Below are 15,248 nucleotides of genomic sequence, written 5' to 3'. Positions count from 1 at the left end.
GGCTCGATCTTGAAGAGACCTAATTTATACCTCTGAAACTAAACTTTGTATATGGTACAACAAACATATTTTAAAACACTGTAAGAAACATTACATATCCTCAACCAAGTTTTCAAAACTTATGCCTACACCTCAACATACCAAACAGAGAAGAAATTTCAATACTATTTTCTCATAGTTGAAGACAACACATTTACTTAAGTATAGATAAAAATACCACATGCATAGTCACTACACTTGACAAGCACGTAAAGAATTGACTTCTAAAACATCAAGTAGGATAAATGTTTATTTAGTGAAAAACTCACCTTCCTTTCTTAAGGTGTTATTGCTTCATAAAACTGTAGAAATCCCTTGTACTCCTCAACCCTAACAAACTTGATACCATCTTAAATCTTCCCTCCTAAATTCAGAATCTAACTATTGGGCATCAAGAGATAAAAAGTAGTCACTCAAGAGAACAACGCGGTTTCAAGTTTGGGGGGAAAAAAACTGTACATTAAATCACTACAGCAAAATCTACAAAATTCTTGCTTGTAAAAAAAAAAATTCTTTCTTGTGCCAATATGAAAGACACAGTGACTCCAATATAGATTACAAATTTAAATGAACAAGGAGTTATTTTTTTCACCCATTAAAGAACGCAAGGAAGAAAAATATTAACATAACATGGAAAAGAAGAAGCACATGCCAAGTACTAAAGGTGTGAGTCTACTTATTTACCTTAGTAATAAAAATTAAAACTGTTAATTTCCAAAAGATGCTGCAAACACAGTTCAAATAGGAAAAATGTGAGTAGCTCTCTCTAGCCTCTATGTATCTAGGTTCAAAATACCCACTCTCCTACAATTAAAACTTCATGGACATATGAGTTTCATCTTTCAGATTAGCAAATACTCCATCAGCAAGGCTACGGGGAAACAGATATTTTCATCACTACTGGTAGTTATATAAAATGGAAAACTTCCTATGGAGGGAAATTTTGCAGCACCCTAACAAAATTATACATGCATTTAACCCAACAGCTCTACTTCTTATGATCCCAAATATATACTGGCAAAGACAATGGATACAACATATTATTTACTGCAACACTATTGATGATACATAGCAAAAACAATCAGAAATCTCACCAAGGAGACTAGTTTACTAAAGCATAAGCATCTATTCAATGGAGTACTATGCAGTAATTAAAGGAACAAGGAAGCTCTCTAATTCTATGGAGTGAACTCTAGGATATATGATCAAATGAAAGCATATTGCAATAGTATATAATATACTGCCTTTCCTATAAGAGAGAAACATACAAATAAATATTTTTAAAAATGCAAAGATAACATCAATATAAATGAAAATTATTACCTATAGAGGAAGACGGGGGTAAGAGCCACAAAGAACCCTTTTAATTAAAAAAGAAACCATTCCAGGATGCCTGGTGGCTCAGTGGTTGAGCATCTGCCTTTGGCTCAGGTCGTGATCCTGGGGTCCTGGAATTCTGGGGTCCTGGGATCAAGTCCTGCATCAGGCTCCCCACAGGGAGCCTGCTTCTCCCTCTGCCTATGTCTCTGCCTCTCTCTGTGTGTCTCTCATGAACAAATAAATAAAAAATATTAAAAAAAAAAGAAACCATTGCAAAAATACCTATGCCATGAGTTAATGACTTCTAGTAGTAAATAATAATCATTATGCTGCACTGAAAACAAAATGCCTACAATTTTAAGACACATTATTTTATGTATTACACAAAAAAGAAATGATTAGCTAATTTTAACTATCAAGATGTCACTAATGATAGGAATCATTTCAGGTGTTAAAATATTAATTTAATATACTGGGTATCTTAAATTCATCAACTATGGTTAAAGTATTTTTTACTATTTGAAAAAACTTTCAACTTTGTGAAAGAACTTTCTTAGACAGTTTCAAACTAATAGGAGGCTAGAATATCATTAGGAACTCTCATAAATGCTTTACTCACTAATTAGATACATTTTGTCCAATTTGTTTAGCCATTCTTTCTACACTCTCCTCCAAAAAGTTTGTGATGACATTATCTTTTGCCCCTAAATACTGTACTATGTTTTTCTAAGAACATGGACATTTTCTTATATAACCACGTAGAACAATAAACACCAGGAAGTTTATAACTGATAAAATAGGCCATATTCAAATTACATCAATTATTCCCACAATGTACTTCACTGATATTTTTCCCCTGGATCAGGATCCAATCTACTACATTGAGTTGTCACCTCTTTAGTTTCTTTAAATGGAGAAATTCATCAGCTATGATTTGTCTTTCTTGAACTTGATTTTTTTTAAAATAGATATTGTATACAATATCCCTTGGCTTGAGTTTGTCTGATACCTTAGATTTTAGATGCATTTATGGCAGGACTACCACATAAGTTATATCATATTCTTCTCAGTGCATTGTTTTAAGTAACCTCTGCACCCAACATGGGGCTTAAACTCACTACACCCCAAGAACAAGAGTCACATGCTCTTCTAAGCCAGCCAGGTACCCCTTTAGTGTGTTTTATTAGGAGGCACAAGACAGCTGGTGATCACTTTGACCACTAAATTGTCAGGTTTCTCCACTGAATTGTTACAACGCTCCCCTTAATAATAACATTATTAAGTAATTTGTGGGGAGACCCTCCAAAATCGGGTGCTTGTCCTGATCCTCATTCTTTCACAACTTTTATCATCCACTGAAGTTTAACTCCATCATAATTACTTCTATACATATTAACTGGAAGAACTTTCCTTCTTTGGCATTTTACATGCATTATTTCATTAAATTTCTCAAGAAGATAGGTTTTTCTAATACATCAACAAAAGAAACTGAAACCTAGAGTTAGGTAAATTACCTTCTCAAAGATAAAAAAATAATTTTCCCAATTTCAATATGCTCTTAAATTTTCCAATATTTAATTCCAGGTGGATTATAATATATAAATGTGAAAGGCAAAATTCTAAAACTTTATATTTTAGAATATTAAGAATATAAAGCAGTGTTTCTCAACGGTTGCACTATTAGCACTCTGGACTTGACAACAAAGAAATATCCAAGTGTGGGAGGCTCTACTGTGCATTATAAAATGTTTAGCAGCAACCCTGTATTTTATCTGCTAGATGCCAAAAGGACGTGTCTCTCTGATTATAACAATAACAATATCAAATGACTTTGAGGGAGCAACATACTCCTTGGCTGAGAACACTGTGTTAGGGATATATATGCGTAAATTTTCTTAAAAGCACAGAAAAGCAAAATAAAATTCAAGATCTACATGGGAGAGGTTTAGAAAACAGGAATGGAGAAGACGACAAAGTGAGCTCCAAAAAATGTTATAGTTTAAGCTGCACAGCAGACTCACAGGTGTTTAATATGGTTCGGAACTTACAAAAAAATAATACAGAGTACATAAGAAAAAATGGTGGAGTAAAAAAAAAAAAAAACAAAAAAAAACCCTCCAATATTCTTTCCTCCATAAAAAGCAACTAGAAAAGTGGCAAAAACTATCAGAATCAACTTTATCAGAACTCTGGAGACTAAAGGCTTACAATAATCCAGAAATTTTTATTTCAGGAAGACTAGATCTTAGTAATAAAAGAAAGCTTTCTGGCATCTCAATTTGCTTTATTCCCATGCCCCCTTCTCCAGCTGCACAGCAGCCTTGAAAATTAATAGCCCACAATCACAGAGAAAACCAGTGGCAGGACAGTCACAGGACAGGGTTTCAGGACTGGTTTGAGGCATATTCAAAGCCTCATTCTGCGATAACTGTCATTATTTCACAAAAGGATTCCCTTTGGACTACAATGGCACCCTTATCTTTATCTGACCTAAGAGCTGGTCAAGTGCAAACAGCCTTCTCCTCCTGAGGTATTTGTTGATGACTGTCTTTTAATTTTCTGGCTGCCTGGGGTGGAAGATAACAGTTTGAGCAAACAACAGGTTAATCAAAATGTTTAAAAGGAAAACTTGGAAAAACTCTCATTTTCCCAGAGAATCAATTAGTCCTCAGATATGTGTAGAACATTGCCAATACCTAAATCTGTGAAAGCCCCACAAAAGACCTGAAAAGGAACAAGCTCTCGCCTCAAATTGACCTTCATGCTCTATGAAGTAAAGGCTAACAAGGAATTGTTAAGTGACTGGCTTAGTGTTAAGATGTGCCCCAATATGCACACAAAACCATAAGGTGAAGAGTAACTTACTGATTCTGACATTTAAGAAAATCACCCAATCTTAACTCACCACAAGGTTACCCAAACATAGACATCAGTGCCCAAACATGACCAAAAAAGAATATGGACACCACAGAAATAATTCAGAAAAGTCGCTAAACAAAAGAATAAAAGTAACAAAACAAAAAAATCCAGGTGAAGGGGGAGAACCTGATTTCAAGAACTGCCACATTATTTAAAATTACCAGTTTTCAACCACAAATTACAATATATGCAAAAAACACAACAAAACACAGCCTGTGCACTGCAATAAAATGCTATCAACAAAAACTGTCCTGAGAAAAAGACATGTTGGACTTAGTAGACAAAGACTTTAAATCAGGTATTTTAAATATGTTCCAAGAACTAAAGAAAAACAGGTTAAAAGAACTACAAGAAAAAATTTAAAAGATGCCCCTCAAAGGATGACCAGATGGCTCAGTTGGTAGAGCACAGAACTCTTGATCTCAGGGTTTTGAATTTCAGCCCCAAATTGGGCGTAGAGATTGCTTTAAAAAAAAAAAAAAAAAATCCTTATAGGTGGCGGAGGGGTGCACAGAGATGGATGACTCAGCCAGTTGGGCATGTGACTCTTGGTTTTGGCTGGGGTGGTGATCTCAAGGCTTGGGATTTTCTCTCTCTCTCCCCCATCCCTTTGCCACTCACTCCAAATGAGCATGCTTTCTCACTCTCCATGAAGTAAATAAATCTTAAAAAAAAAAAAAAAAAAAAGTTCCTCAAAGTAGAGGATGTCAATAGAAATTATTTCCTAAGGCATTTGGCTGGTTGTTATAAGACTCCTCATCTCAGGGTCCTGAGTTTGAGTCTCACATGTAGATGTAGAAATGGCTTGAATAAATAAACCTTAAGAATTATTTCCTTTGAGGATCCCTGGGTGGCTCAGCAGTTTGGCGCCTGCCTTCGGCCCAGGGCATGACCCTGGAGTCCTGGGATCGAGTCCTGCATCAGGCTCCCACAGGCAGCCTGCTTCTCCCTCTGCGTGTGTCTCTGCCTCTGTGTGTGTGGGTCTCTCATGAATAAATAAATAAAATCTTAAAAAAAAAAAAAAAAGAATTATTTCCTTTAAAGTTGAAAAATATAGAAAAAATGAATAAAATTGAAAATATAGTAATTGAAAACTTCATTACAAGTTCCCAAGGACAGATTCATGCAAGCCAAAAGAGAATCTATGAACTTGAAGATAACTAAAATTATCTAGCCTGAAAACTGAAAGTAAAAAGAAGGGAGGGAGAGAAAAGGACATAGAGACAGGTGGAACACTACCAAATGTACCAACATATATATAATGGGAGTCCCAGAAGAGATGAGATGGAAAGGGAGAAGAAAATATTTGTTGGGATTCCTGGGTGGCGCAGCGGTTTGGCTCCTGCCTTTGGCCCAGGGTGCGATCCTGGAGACTCAGGATCGAGTCCCACGTCGGGCTCCCGGTGCATGGAGCCTGCTTCTCCCTCTGCCTGTGTCTCTGTGCCTCTCTCTCTCTCTCTCTCTGTGACTATCATAAATAAATAAAAATTAAAAAAAAAAAAAAGAAAGAAAATATTTGTTGAAGTAACTTCAAATCTATTGAAATAACAGCTGAAAACTTCCTGAATTTGATGAAAACCATTACACTACACACCCAAGAAGCTCCACAACTCCAAGTAATATAAACACAAGTCCAAACCTGGAAACCATATAATCAAACTGCTGAATTAAAAAAAGACCGTGAGAGTAGCTTAACAGCAAGGAGGAAACTCAGTGCACACAAAGGAGCCTTAAAAAAATTTAACAGCTGACGTCTTATCAGAAACTATGGACTCCAGAAAGCAGTGGAATTGCATAGTCAAAAAGCTGAAGGAAAAGCAGAGTCAATCTGGAACCCTATTTTACAAAACTGACCTCCAAAAACAAAGAAGAAACCAAGACATTCCTAGATAAACCAAAGCTGAGGAAATTCATTCTTAAAAAAGACCCACCCTAACAAGAAATAAAATAAAGGGGATCCATAACTGAAATGAAGGACACCGCACAGTACCCTGAATCAATATGAAAAAAATAAGAGCATCAGTAAAGTAATATAGATTAATATAAAAACATAGTACAGAAGTGTGGTTTTTTTTGTTTATAATCTTTTTTTTAAATCTCCTACTTGTTCTTTCTTTTTTGGCTTGGTGAATAAGTTTATTACGGTCTTTAGCCAAAAAAATCTTCATAGAAATTATAGTTTATTAGTTCTCAGTGGCCACTTCCTAAAATCTACAAAAGCTTGTGTTCTTCTAGGCTACCTCATCTTTCTTCAGAGCGAGACACATTTTGGGACAGTTCCATCTCTTCTTTTTAACTTCTTTCTTAAGCTTCTTCTCATAGATTCAATTCTCTCATATAGCACTGTGAGCTTTCTTATACATCCCCTCCACCATGTTTAGAGTTACTTTGTTCTTTATATATTTAGAGAATGGTTTGGGTTTTTTTAAAGATTTTATTTTTAAGTAATCTCCACACTTAACATGGGGCTTGAACTCACTACCCCAAGATCAAGAGTCACATGCTCCATCAGCTGACCCAGCCATGAGAGCGGAGAATTGTTTCATGTAAGCATCTTCCTCTTCTTTCATTAGATAATACATATAACCTGCAACATTCTGACCCATAATGTGCTTCTGATGTACTTAGCATTGAATTCCCTGCTTTCTATATTATAAGCAGGGAACTGTTTGGTACTATGAGGGACAGACAAGAAAGCCTCTATCTGCAGCTCCCATGAGGATCCCAAAAACTTCATTTCCAGTAGTAGTTCTGGCCAACCCTGCATCCAAATAGCAGGTGAAGGTACCAGGCTGACCATCAATGCTTTCCACATTGTATTCATCTTCAGTCATCTCCACTTGGCCTTCATAGATGCTGTCCAATCCAAACCTACTAATAATAATAAGTCTGTAGGCCAGCAGCCGACCAGTAGAATATGCTGCAGCATAATTTGTCAAGTTAAACTTCACACTATACTTTGGTATTCGTAAGTATAAGCTGCAGAAAGTATCGTATCTCCTCCTATACCAGCATAAACAATCTGACAAATGATATCTGTTATGTGAACTATCATCCTATATTTGGATGTGCTGTTCTTATTTTTATCCTAATTACCAAGACTTTTTAAGCATAATAATCAGTTTTACCCTCTTGTCTTCTAAATTTCACTTGGTATCTCTTGAGATAAGCCTTATTCTTGACAACTTTAACAAACCCATCTTGCAGAACAGAGACCAGTGTCCACAGCTTGCCACAGACCTAGCTCCTACTTAAAGGACATTTACTGTACAAGATAATTATACATTTTTTGATAGACACACAACATACAGAGGTGTAATCTAACAGCAGCCAATGAAGGAGAAAGGGAACCTAATTGAGTAAATTTTTGCATTCTACTGAAATTCAGTTGGAATTAAACAGAACTAGGTTGTTTTATGTTAAAATGTTAATTTTAATACCAGGTAACTACTAAGTAAAAAAAATTTTTTTTTTAATTTTTTTTAAAAACCTCAAAAGCATATATTCAAGGAAATAAGAGACTTAAGATGACACACTACAAGATATCTACTTAACAGTAAAGGAGGCAGTAACAGAGGAATGAAAGAAAAAAACTGACATAAAATATATAGAAAAATAGTGACATGAATAAATTATCAGTAATCACATTAAATATTAATAGATTAAATACTCCAGTTAAAAGAAATGGTCAAAATGGATTTTAAAAAAATTATCCAACTATATGTTGTCCTGTAACTTGAAGGTAAAAGATGAAAGAAGATACCATGCAAACATTTACAAAAAGAGAACTACAATGGCTCCACTAATACCAAACAAAATATAGCCATTAAGAAAGAAATTAACAGGAACTAAGAAAAGCATTTAATACTAACAAAAAAAGCCAATCCTTCTTACAGGAAGACATGTAATAATCATAAGCATACATACCTTTAAAAACAGAGCCCCCAAACACATGAAGGGAAAACTGAAGGGAGAAATAGACAACTCAAAAATAGTTGGAGGCTTCTATACCCTACTTTCAATAATTGATAGTCAGCAATACTGTATTATACAAGTCAAAGTTGCTAAGAGACAAGAATTGTACCTACCACAAAAAAGAAATGATAGTTACATAATGTGACAGAGGTGTTAGCTAACATTATTGTAATAATTGTATATTGCAATATATAAATGTATCAAATCAACACATACACAAACTAACACAATGTCAAGTATATCTCAACTTTAAAAAAATAACAGAACCACAGAGCAGTTAAACAAGGAATAGAAGACTTCAACAACAGTATAAAACCAACTAATCCTAACAAACATATACAGGACACTCTACCCAACAGCAGACTACACATCCTTTTCAAGGGCACATGGGAAATCCTCCAGGATACACCACAATTAGGCCATACAATAAGTCTCCATAAATTTCAAGAGACTAAAATCGTATAAAGCATATTCTCCACTCCCAATTGAATAAAACTAAAAATCAGTAACAAAACAAAAATCAGGTAGTCCCCAAATATGGGGAAATTAAATACAACATATTCTTGTGGGGTTAAAGGAAATACAAAATACTTTCAGATGAAAACAAAAAATATGTAATACCAAACTTAAAGTATTTCATAGTGAAAATTCAAAGCCATACATGCCCCAGTTAAGAACAATCTCAAATAAAAAGCCAAACTTTCCATCTTAGCTTTAAAAAGTTCAAACTAGGGGATCCCTGGGTGGCTCAGTGGTTTAGCGCCTGCCTTTGACCCAGGGCATGATCCTGGGGTTCTGGGATCCAGTCCCACGTCAGCTCCCTGCATGGAGTCCACTCTGCCTGTTTCTCTACCCACCCCACCCCCCGTGTCTATCATGAATGAATAAATGAAAAATCTTTAAAAGAAAAAAAAAGTTCAAACTAAACCCAAAATAGGAAGGAAAGAAAATAATAAAGTTGAGAATTGAAATAAATGGAGAACAGAAAAACAAGAAAGAAAAACAAACCAAAAGTTGTCTCTCTGAAAAGGTAAACAAGATTGACATCCATTTAAGCCACAAAGACAAGAAAGGGGTCAAATAACTAAAACCAGGAACTGAGAGGATATTGCTACCAAACTTAGAGAAATGAGAACGATTACAAGGATATAGTATAAAGGAATAAAATGAAAACTCCTAGAAAAGACACAAACTACCTAAACTGATTCAAAAGGAAAAAAAGAAAAGAAAAAGAAAATCTGGATAGGGGCACCTGGTTGGCTCAGTCAGTACAGCATGTGACTCCTGATCTCAGGGTTGTAAATTCGAGCACTACATTGGTTATACAGATCACTTAAAAATAAGAATCTTAAAAAAGAAAAGAAAATCTGCATAGATCTATAACAAGATATTGAATCTGTAATTTAAAACTACCCAGAAGATAAAGCCCAGGACCAGATGGTTTCACTGCTTAATTCTATAGAACATTTAAAGAATCGACACCAATCTTTCTCAAAAAATTAAAAGGGAAGAGAAAGAATACTTATCAATTCATTGTATGAGGCTTTTATTATCCTGATAATCAAAATCAGACAAAAACAACATAAGAAAACTAGGATACAACATCTCTTAGGAATGCAGACGCAAAAATGCTCACTGAATACTAGCAAACTGAATTCAGTGGCATATAAAAAGTACACACACAGACCAAGTGAATATAAGATACATCAACAAAATAAAAAACAAAAACCACATGATCATCTCAAGAGATGCAGACATAAAAGCATGTGACAAAATACTTTCATGATAAAACATGCAACTAACTAGAATTAAAGGTAAGGAAGCATTAACCTGAAGGGTATCTACAGAAACCCACACAGCTAACAACAAACTTAATGTTTGTTAAAGATAGGAAAAAAAGATAGGAAAGGAAAAAATAAAATTCTACTCAAACATGACATGACTTTTACAAAATACTTCATAAATGCAACAAAAGAAGACTTGTACATGAAAATGATGAAACATCACTGAAAAAAATTAAAGATCTAAAAAGAATTCATGAATTAGAAAACTTAGTATTTTAAGATGGAAATATTCCCCAAAATAATGTAAAGATTCAATATAATTCCAGTGGGTTTCCTCACAAAGTAACAAAAATTAACAAGCTGATATTAAAATTCATATGGGAATATAAGGGACTCACAATAGCCAAAAAAAATCTTGAAAAAGAACAAAGTTGGAGGAGTCACATTTCCCAATTTCAAAGCTCACTGAAATGCTGCAGTATCAAGATGATGTGGTATTGGCATACGGATCGACATGTATAAGTCAGGAGAACAGAACTAAGAATCCAGATAAAACATTTTGTGCAACTTATTTTTCAGAAGACAAGTCAAAAGAGAAAGACCAATCTTTTCAACAAATGGTATTGGGACAAATAAACATCCATATGAAAAACAATGAATCTGGACCTCGTATAGTATATGAAAAAAATTCAAATAGATCTATTATGTATTTTTAGTATATTACTTTAGACTTAAAAATTATTGGATTATCAAAGCTGCTGTCACTTTTAATCATTCAATCCCTCTTTCCCTCCCCAAACAAGTTATTAATATAATCCAATTCCAACATTAGTTATTCAAGCATGCTCTTCTTACCCTGCACAAGCTTGTAAACAGGCCAACATTGTTGCCAGAGTTTCTGGGGGAAGTTGAGCACTTTTGGGCTGATCTTTCTCTGGAGCAAGTCCACCCAAAATGGAAGGGCATCGTCTCTTTAAAAAAGTCATACATGCTTGGATAAAGGGCTCCTGAAAAACAGAAAGTCTCTTGGTTTATTTGAAATTGACCTTAATTGCTTTGAAATTTAAGATAAACTGCTTTCAGATTACAGACTATTAAAGACAGTATGACGAAAATCCACAAGTAACATCTTCATTGCCATTTAAAAAGGTTGTTTCAAAAAAAAGGGGGGGGGTTGTTTCTTTAGCTATTTTAGGCATCAAAATTTTAATGCAGTAACAAATGGACAAATCCTGCTTACTCCATGCTCTCGAATTTTATCTGTGAGCCACTTGTCAAGTTTGAGGTATTCACGACGTGAAGCAAGTGCAGCAAGGTCAATAACAAAGGCAAATGGAGTACCATTTAGCAGCATTGACAAGGCCTAAAACAAAAGAGTATTAGAAACTTTAAGTCAAGGTGTCTAGGTGTCTCAGTGGGCTAAGCATCTGACGTTTGATTTTGGCTCAGGTCACAATCTCGAGGTTGTGAGATCAAGCCCCACAGCGTGCTCCCTGCTCAGCAGGGAATGAAATTCTGTCTGTCCCTCTCCTTCTGCCCCTCCCCACTCCATATGTGTGCCCTCTCTCTCAAACAAATCAATAAATCTTAAAAGAAACAAACTATAAATCAAGCAATTCCATATCTATCATCTATCCTAGTCTCTGTTCCCTGCTTTTATTTTCACAAACAAGTCTAAATAAAACATATTGCTAATATTTTATTGGTCATAATTTAAATAGCTCAGTAAAATTCAACAGTGACATTAGTTCTTACTTAAAATAAGATCACATCTCAAAGGTGGACAGACACATGACTTTACCCTGTGCTTCTTAAACTAAACCTAAATAAGAGCAAGACATAATACATTAAAAAGGATCCTTACTCCATTTTTTTTAAATCTAAACTCAGGCTTATTCTAACCTAAGCCCAGCCTCAACATAAGTACTAAGCACCTACTGGTCAAAGACATCAAGTGAATGAGAGAATGCATGGGGGGGCGGGGACTGAGAAGGGGGAAAAGAAGACTCCCCATTTAGCAGAGGGCCTAATGCAGGGCCAGATCCCAGGACCTCAAGACCATGGCCTGAGCTAAAGGCAGATGCTTGACCAACTGAACCATCACGGCAGCCCCATTTTTTACATTTCTAAAACCACTCTCCTTCCAATACATTTGAACTTAAAAGGCAAACTGTAAATCTCAACATAATTTAGCTAAAAGTTAGTTACATTTGAATTATTCTTAAGGCATATGTTAAATGAAAAATTTTGGGGGCACCTGGGTGGCACAGTTTTAAGCATCCAACTTGATTTCAGCTCAGGCTGTGATCTCAGGTGATGAAATCAAGCCCCGCGTCAGGCTCCATACTCAGCAAGTCAGCTTGTCTGCTTGAGATTCTCTGCCACTCCCCACCCCCCACATGCCCACTCAAGCTAACATATATCTTTAAAAAATAATGTTGTGATTTTCTTCTCGTTAATATATAAGTGCTAACCTGTCCCTCCAAGCTCACCTTCAAGTCTTGGGCCACATCAAGTATTCGAGACAATTTGGCCTGGTCATACTGCTCCCCTCGCATGTACCATTCTGCCATTGCATGCATGATAAGTTGGCGGATTGAGGGAGACTGTCCCTAAGAAAAGAAAACGGGGGTTACATATCAATACTGATTAACATTTTCATAGGCACTACTGCAAACACCCAGCTAATTTAAATTGTTATATTTATGTAAAATTGAAATGCATCAATAAAGACATTAAGTTTAATCCTCAAGCAGTGATGCAGTGACATTCTCTATAGTAAAGTAAAGTTACTTCCACATCTTCCAAATGAAAGCCTGTCCCTAAACCTTGGGTCAGAGTCATTCAATAAATGTCCTATAAAACGTCTGTCAAAACATTTTCAAACAGAATAGAATATGATGTGAACATACGGGTACAAGAAATTTGTATAAATTCCTTATTATTTAAAAAAAATCCTTATTAAATTATAAATTAATGGTCTATAAATTTTTAAAAAATATTTTAAGGTAATAAGTTCTCATGTCACACAATGCAGTGTTCCATCAGTATTTCCAAGAGTGGTATTCTACATCTAGCTATTTTCACAAATAAGAATGTTTTTTTTGGTAATCATTCAATTTCCTTTTTTTCCAGAAAACAGTCTGGCTTTAAGGACTGATCTAAAGGCTTGCAGCTGAATGATAGAAATAAACAGTTGGTATTTCGGGAACAGTTCTCATAGAAGCAATGGCAAAGCAACTGCTATCACTGTACACCTAAATCCCTTTCCAGTAACTGTCCTAGAGCAACAGAAGATCCAAATGAAACAAATATTCAACAAGAAGTGAGGAGATGCAGCTCCTTTTGGCCTGCCCTTCATACCCTCATAGTTATGGCAAGAAAGACCTTAAAATATCTGGGCTGCAAACTTTTGAATAAATGTTTGTTAAACATTCTGTAACCTGTAAGTTTACTATGTAATATGAATCTCTAGAAATGGAGGGCTGACTGAATAGCACAGAACCAAAGCTAACACTTTCATTTATAAATGAGAATCTTAACAAATATTTTAAAGGGCTTGTGTATGGGCAGCCCCGGTGGCTCGGCGATTTAGCACCGCCTTCAGCCTGGGGTATGATCCTGGAGACCCAGGATCAAGTCCCACGTCAGGCTCCTTGCATGGGGCCTGCTTCTCCCTCTGCCTGTGTCTCTGTCTCTCTCTCTTTCTGTCATGAATAAATAAAATCTTTAAAAAATAAGAAATAAAAAAATAAAGGGCTTGTATATGTCAACTATTGAAAATAAAATGATTAAAGAAAAAAGTAGCCAAAACAAGGCACTTGAGGGACACCTGTGTGGCTCAGTCAGTTAAGCGTCCAACTATTGGTTTCAGCTCAGGTCATGATCTCAGGGTGATTCGATGGAGCCCCATGTGGGTTCCACACCTTGCAGGAAGTCTGCTAGGAGATTCTCTCCCTCTGCTCCCTCTCCCATGCATGCTCTCTATTAAATAATCTTTTTTTTTTGTCTTATAGGGATAAAGTGCTTGATAACTGCTTTTCCTAAGCTTCTGCATTATTAAAAATATAGGCTATTATGGGAAAAAATTTCAATGAACAAAAAATATTTACAGGTAAAGTAAATTCTACAGGAATAGGGAGTAAAAGCACAGAGCTTAAAAGGCATTTTCAGCAGAAACCAAAATAAAATTTAGACGTTGGGCTTGGATAAAAGAAAAATATCAATTAATTTGTAATCTCCCATTTACTATTAAAAAAGTGACAGGAGCACCTTCTCGTTTCATGGTAAGTAATTAAACTCCTTACAATTATCAAAAGCATACTGATGCCTCGTAGTACAGAACTTTCATGATACTGAATGTGGGGCTTTTTGCCTCCTCCCTATTTTTCTTTGAAGTCTTAGATTTTAACACCCATGATGCTAAAAGATAAAGTAAGTTTGATGGAAGAGCCACTTTCCATAAATGTCATAAACTTAAGATTGACAATTCTGTTGAACATCCTCCAAAGAATGTCAATTATTAAAGAAATGCTCATGTCTTACCTGTCCATGCCATGCATAGTGCAAAATAATAGCAGAGTTGGGATGGTTTCCAAGGAAAATTGGCATCAGTGTGGAGATGAGCTCATGGCGCAAGGTGTGCCAAGAGGTGTTGATCTGTAGTAAGGCCAATACCAGCATGTCTGGACAGTGTTTAATGGGGAAGCTGAAGAGCTGTTTGACTTGCTCATATTGCCCCACCTCTGCAAGCCTCAGCAGAGATTCAATCAAATCCAAGCTCTTCCTAACAAGAATGGAAGTAAGATACTTCGTCAATGAAGACCTAAGTATACAAAAATCCATTTTTCCAAATGAGTGATACCAGCTATTAAAACAAAATTGAGTTATCAACTTGAAAAATATTTAAATTGGAGGTGTTCATACTAAAATTATATGCTGGTATACTTTCAAACTAATTTCAAAGGCAGTCCAAGTTGACAGTAAGTGATGAAGTAGGGGGGGACACCACAGACCAGTAATATAATCATGGATCCTTCTTACCAAGGAATTAACATCAAAGATTTTTGTGATTAGTGTAAAAAATAGAAACATCACAAACTTTAGAAAGTCAAAAATCCAAAATATAAACATAGACCTAATTTATACACACACAAAAAATCTACACAAAAATATAGCCTGAACACTTACTTTGGTAATACAAAGGTATAA

The 15,248-nt window shown here is 35.5% G+C and overlaps 1 protein-coding gene and 1 pseudogene across 7 annotated transcripts in view; both read right to left on the bottom strand.

Annotated features, from left to right (window-relative positions):
* Positions 1 to 15,248, bottom strand: part of CNOT1 (CCR4-NOT transcription complex subunit 1) — a 100,885-nt gene that overhangs the window by 38,099 nt on the left and 47,538 nt on the right. For all 7 annotated transcript variants that reach the window (XM_038530888.1, XM_038530891.1, XM_038530894.1 and 4 more), the window contains exons 13-16: positions 14,583 to 14,823; positions 12,530 to 12,649; positions 11,278 to 11,400; positions 10,893 to 11,044 (exon numbers count right to left, since the gene is read on the bottom strand). In XM_038530888.1, the coding sequence (XP_038386816.1) occupies positions 10,893 to 11,044; positions 11,278 to 11,400; positions 12,530 to 12,649; positions 14,583 to 14,823 (636 nt within the window). The remainder of the gene's footprint in view (positions 1 to 10,892; positions 11,045 to 11,277; positions 11,401 to 12,529; positions 12,650 to 14,582; positions 14,824 to 15,248) is intronic.
* Positions 5,845 to 8,203, bottom strand: LOC102154058 (annotated as a pseudogene).

Source organism: Canis lupus, chromosome 2 (genome assembly GCF_011100685.1).
Source record: "Canis lupus familiaris isolate Mischka breed German Shepherd chromosome 2, alternate assembly UU_Cfam_GSD_1.0, whole genome shotgun sequence".
Classification (NCBI taxonomy): domain Eukaryota; kingdom Metazoa; phylum Chordata; class Mammalia; order Carnivora; family Canidae; genus Canis; species Canis lupus.
This window is presented reverse-complemented; position numbering and strand designations above follow the sequence as displayed.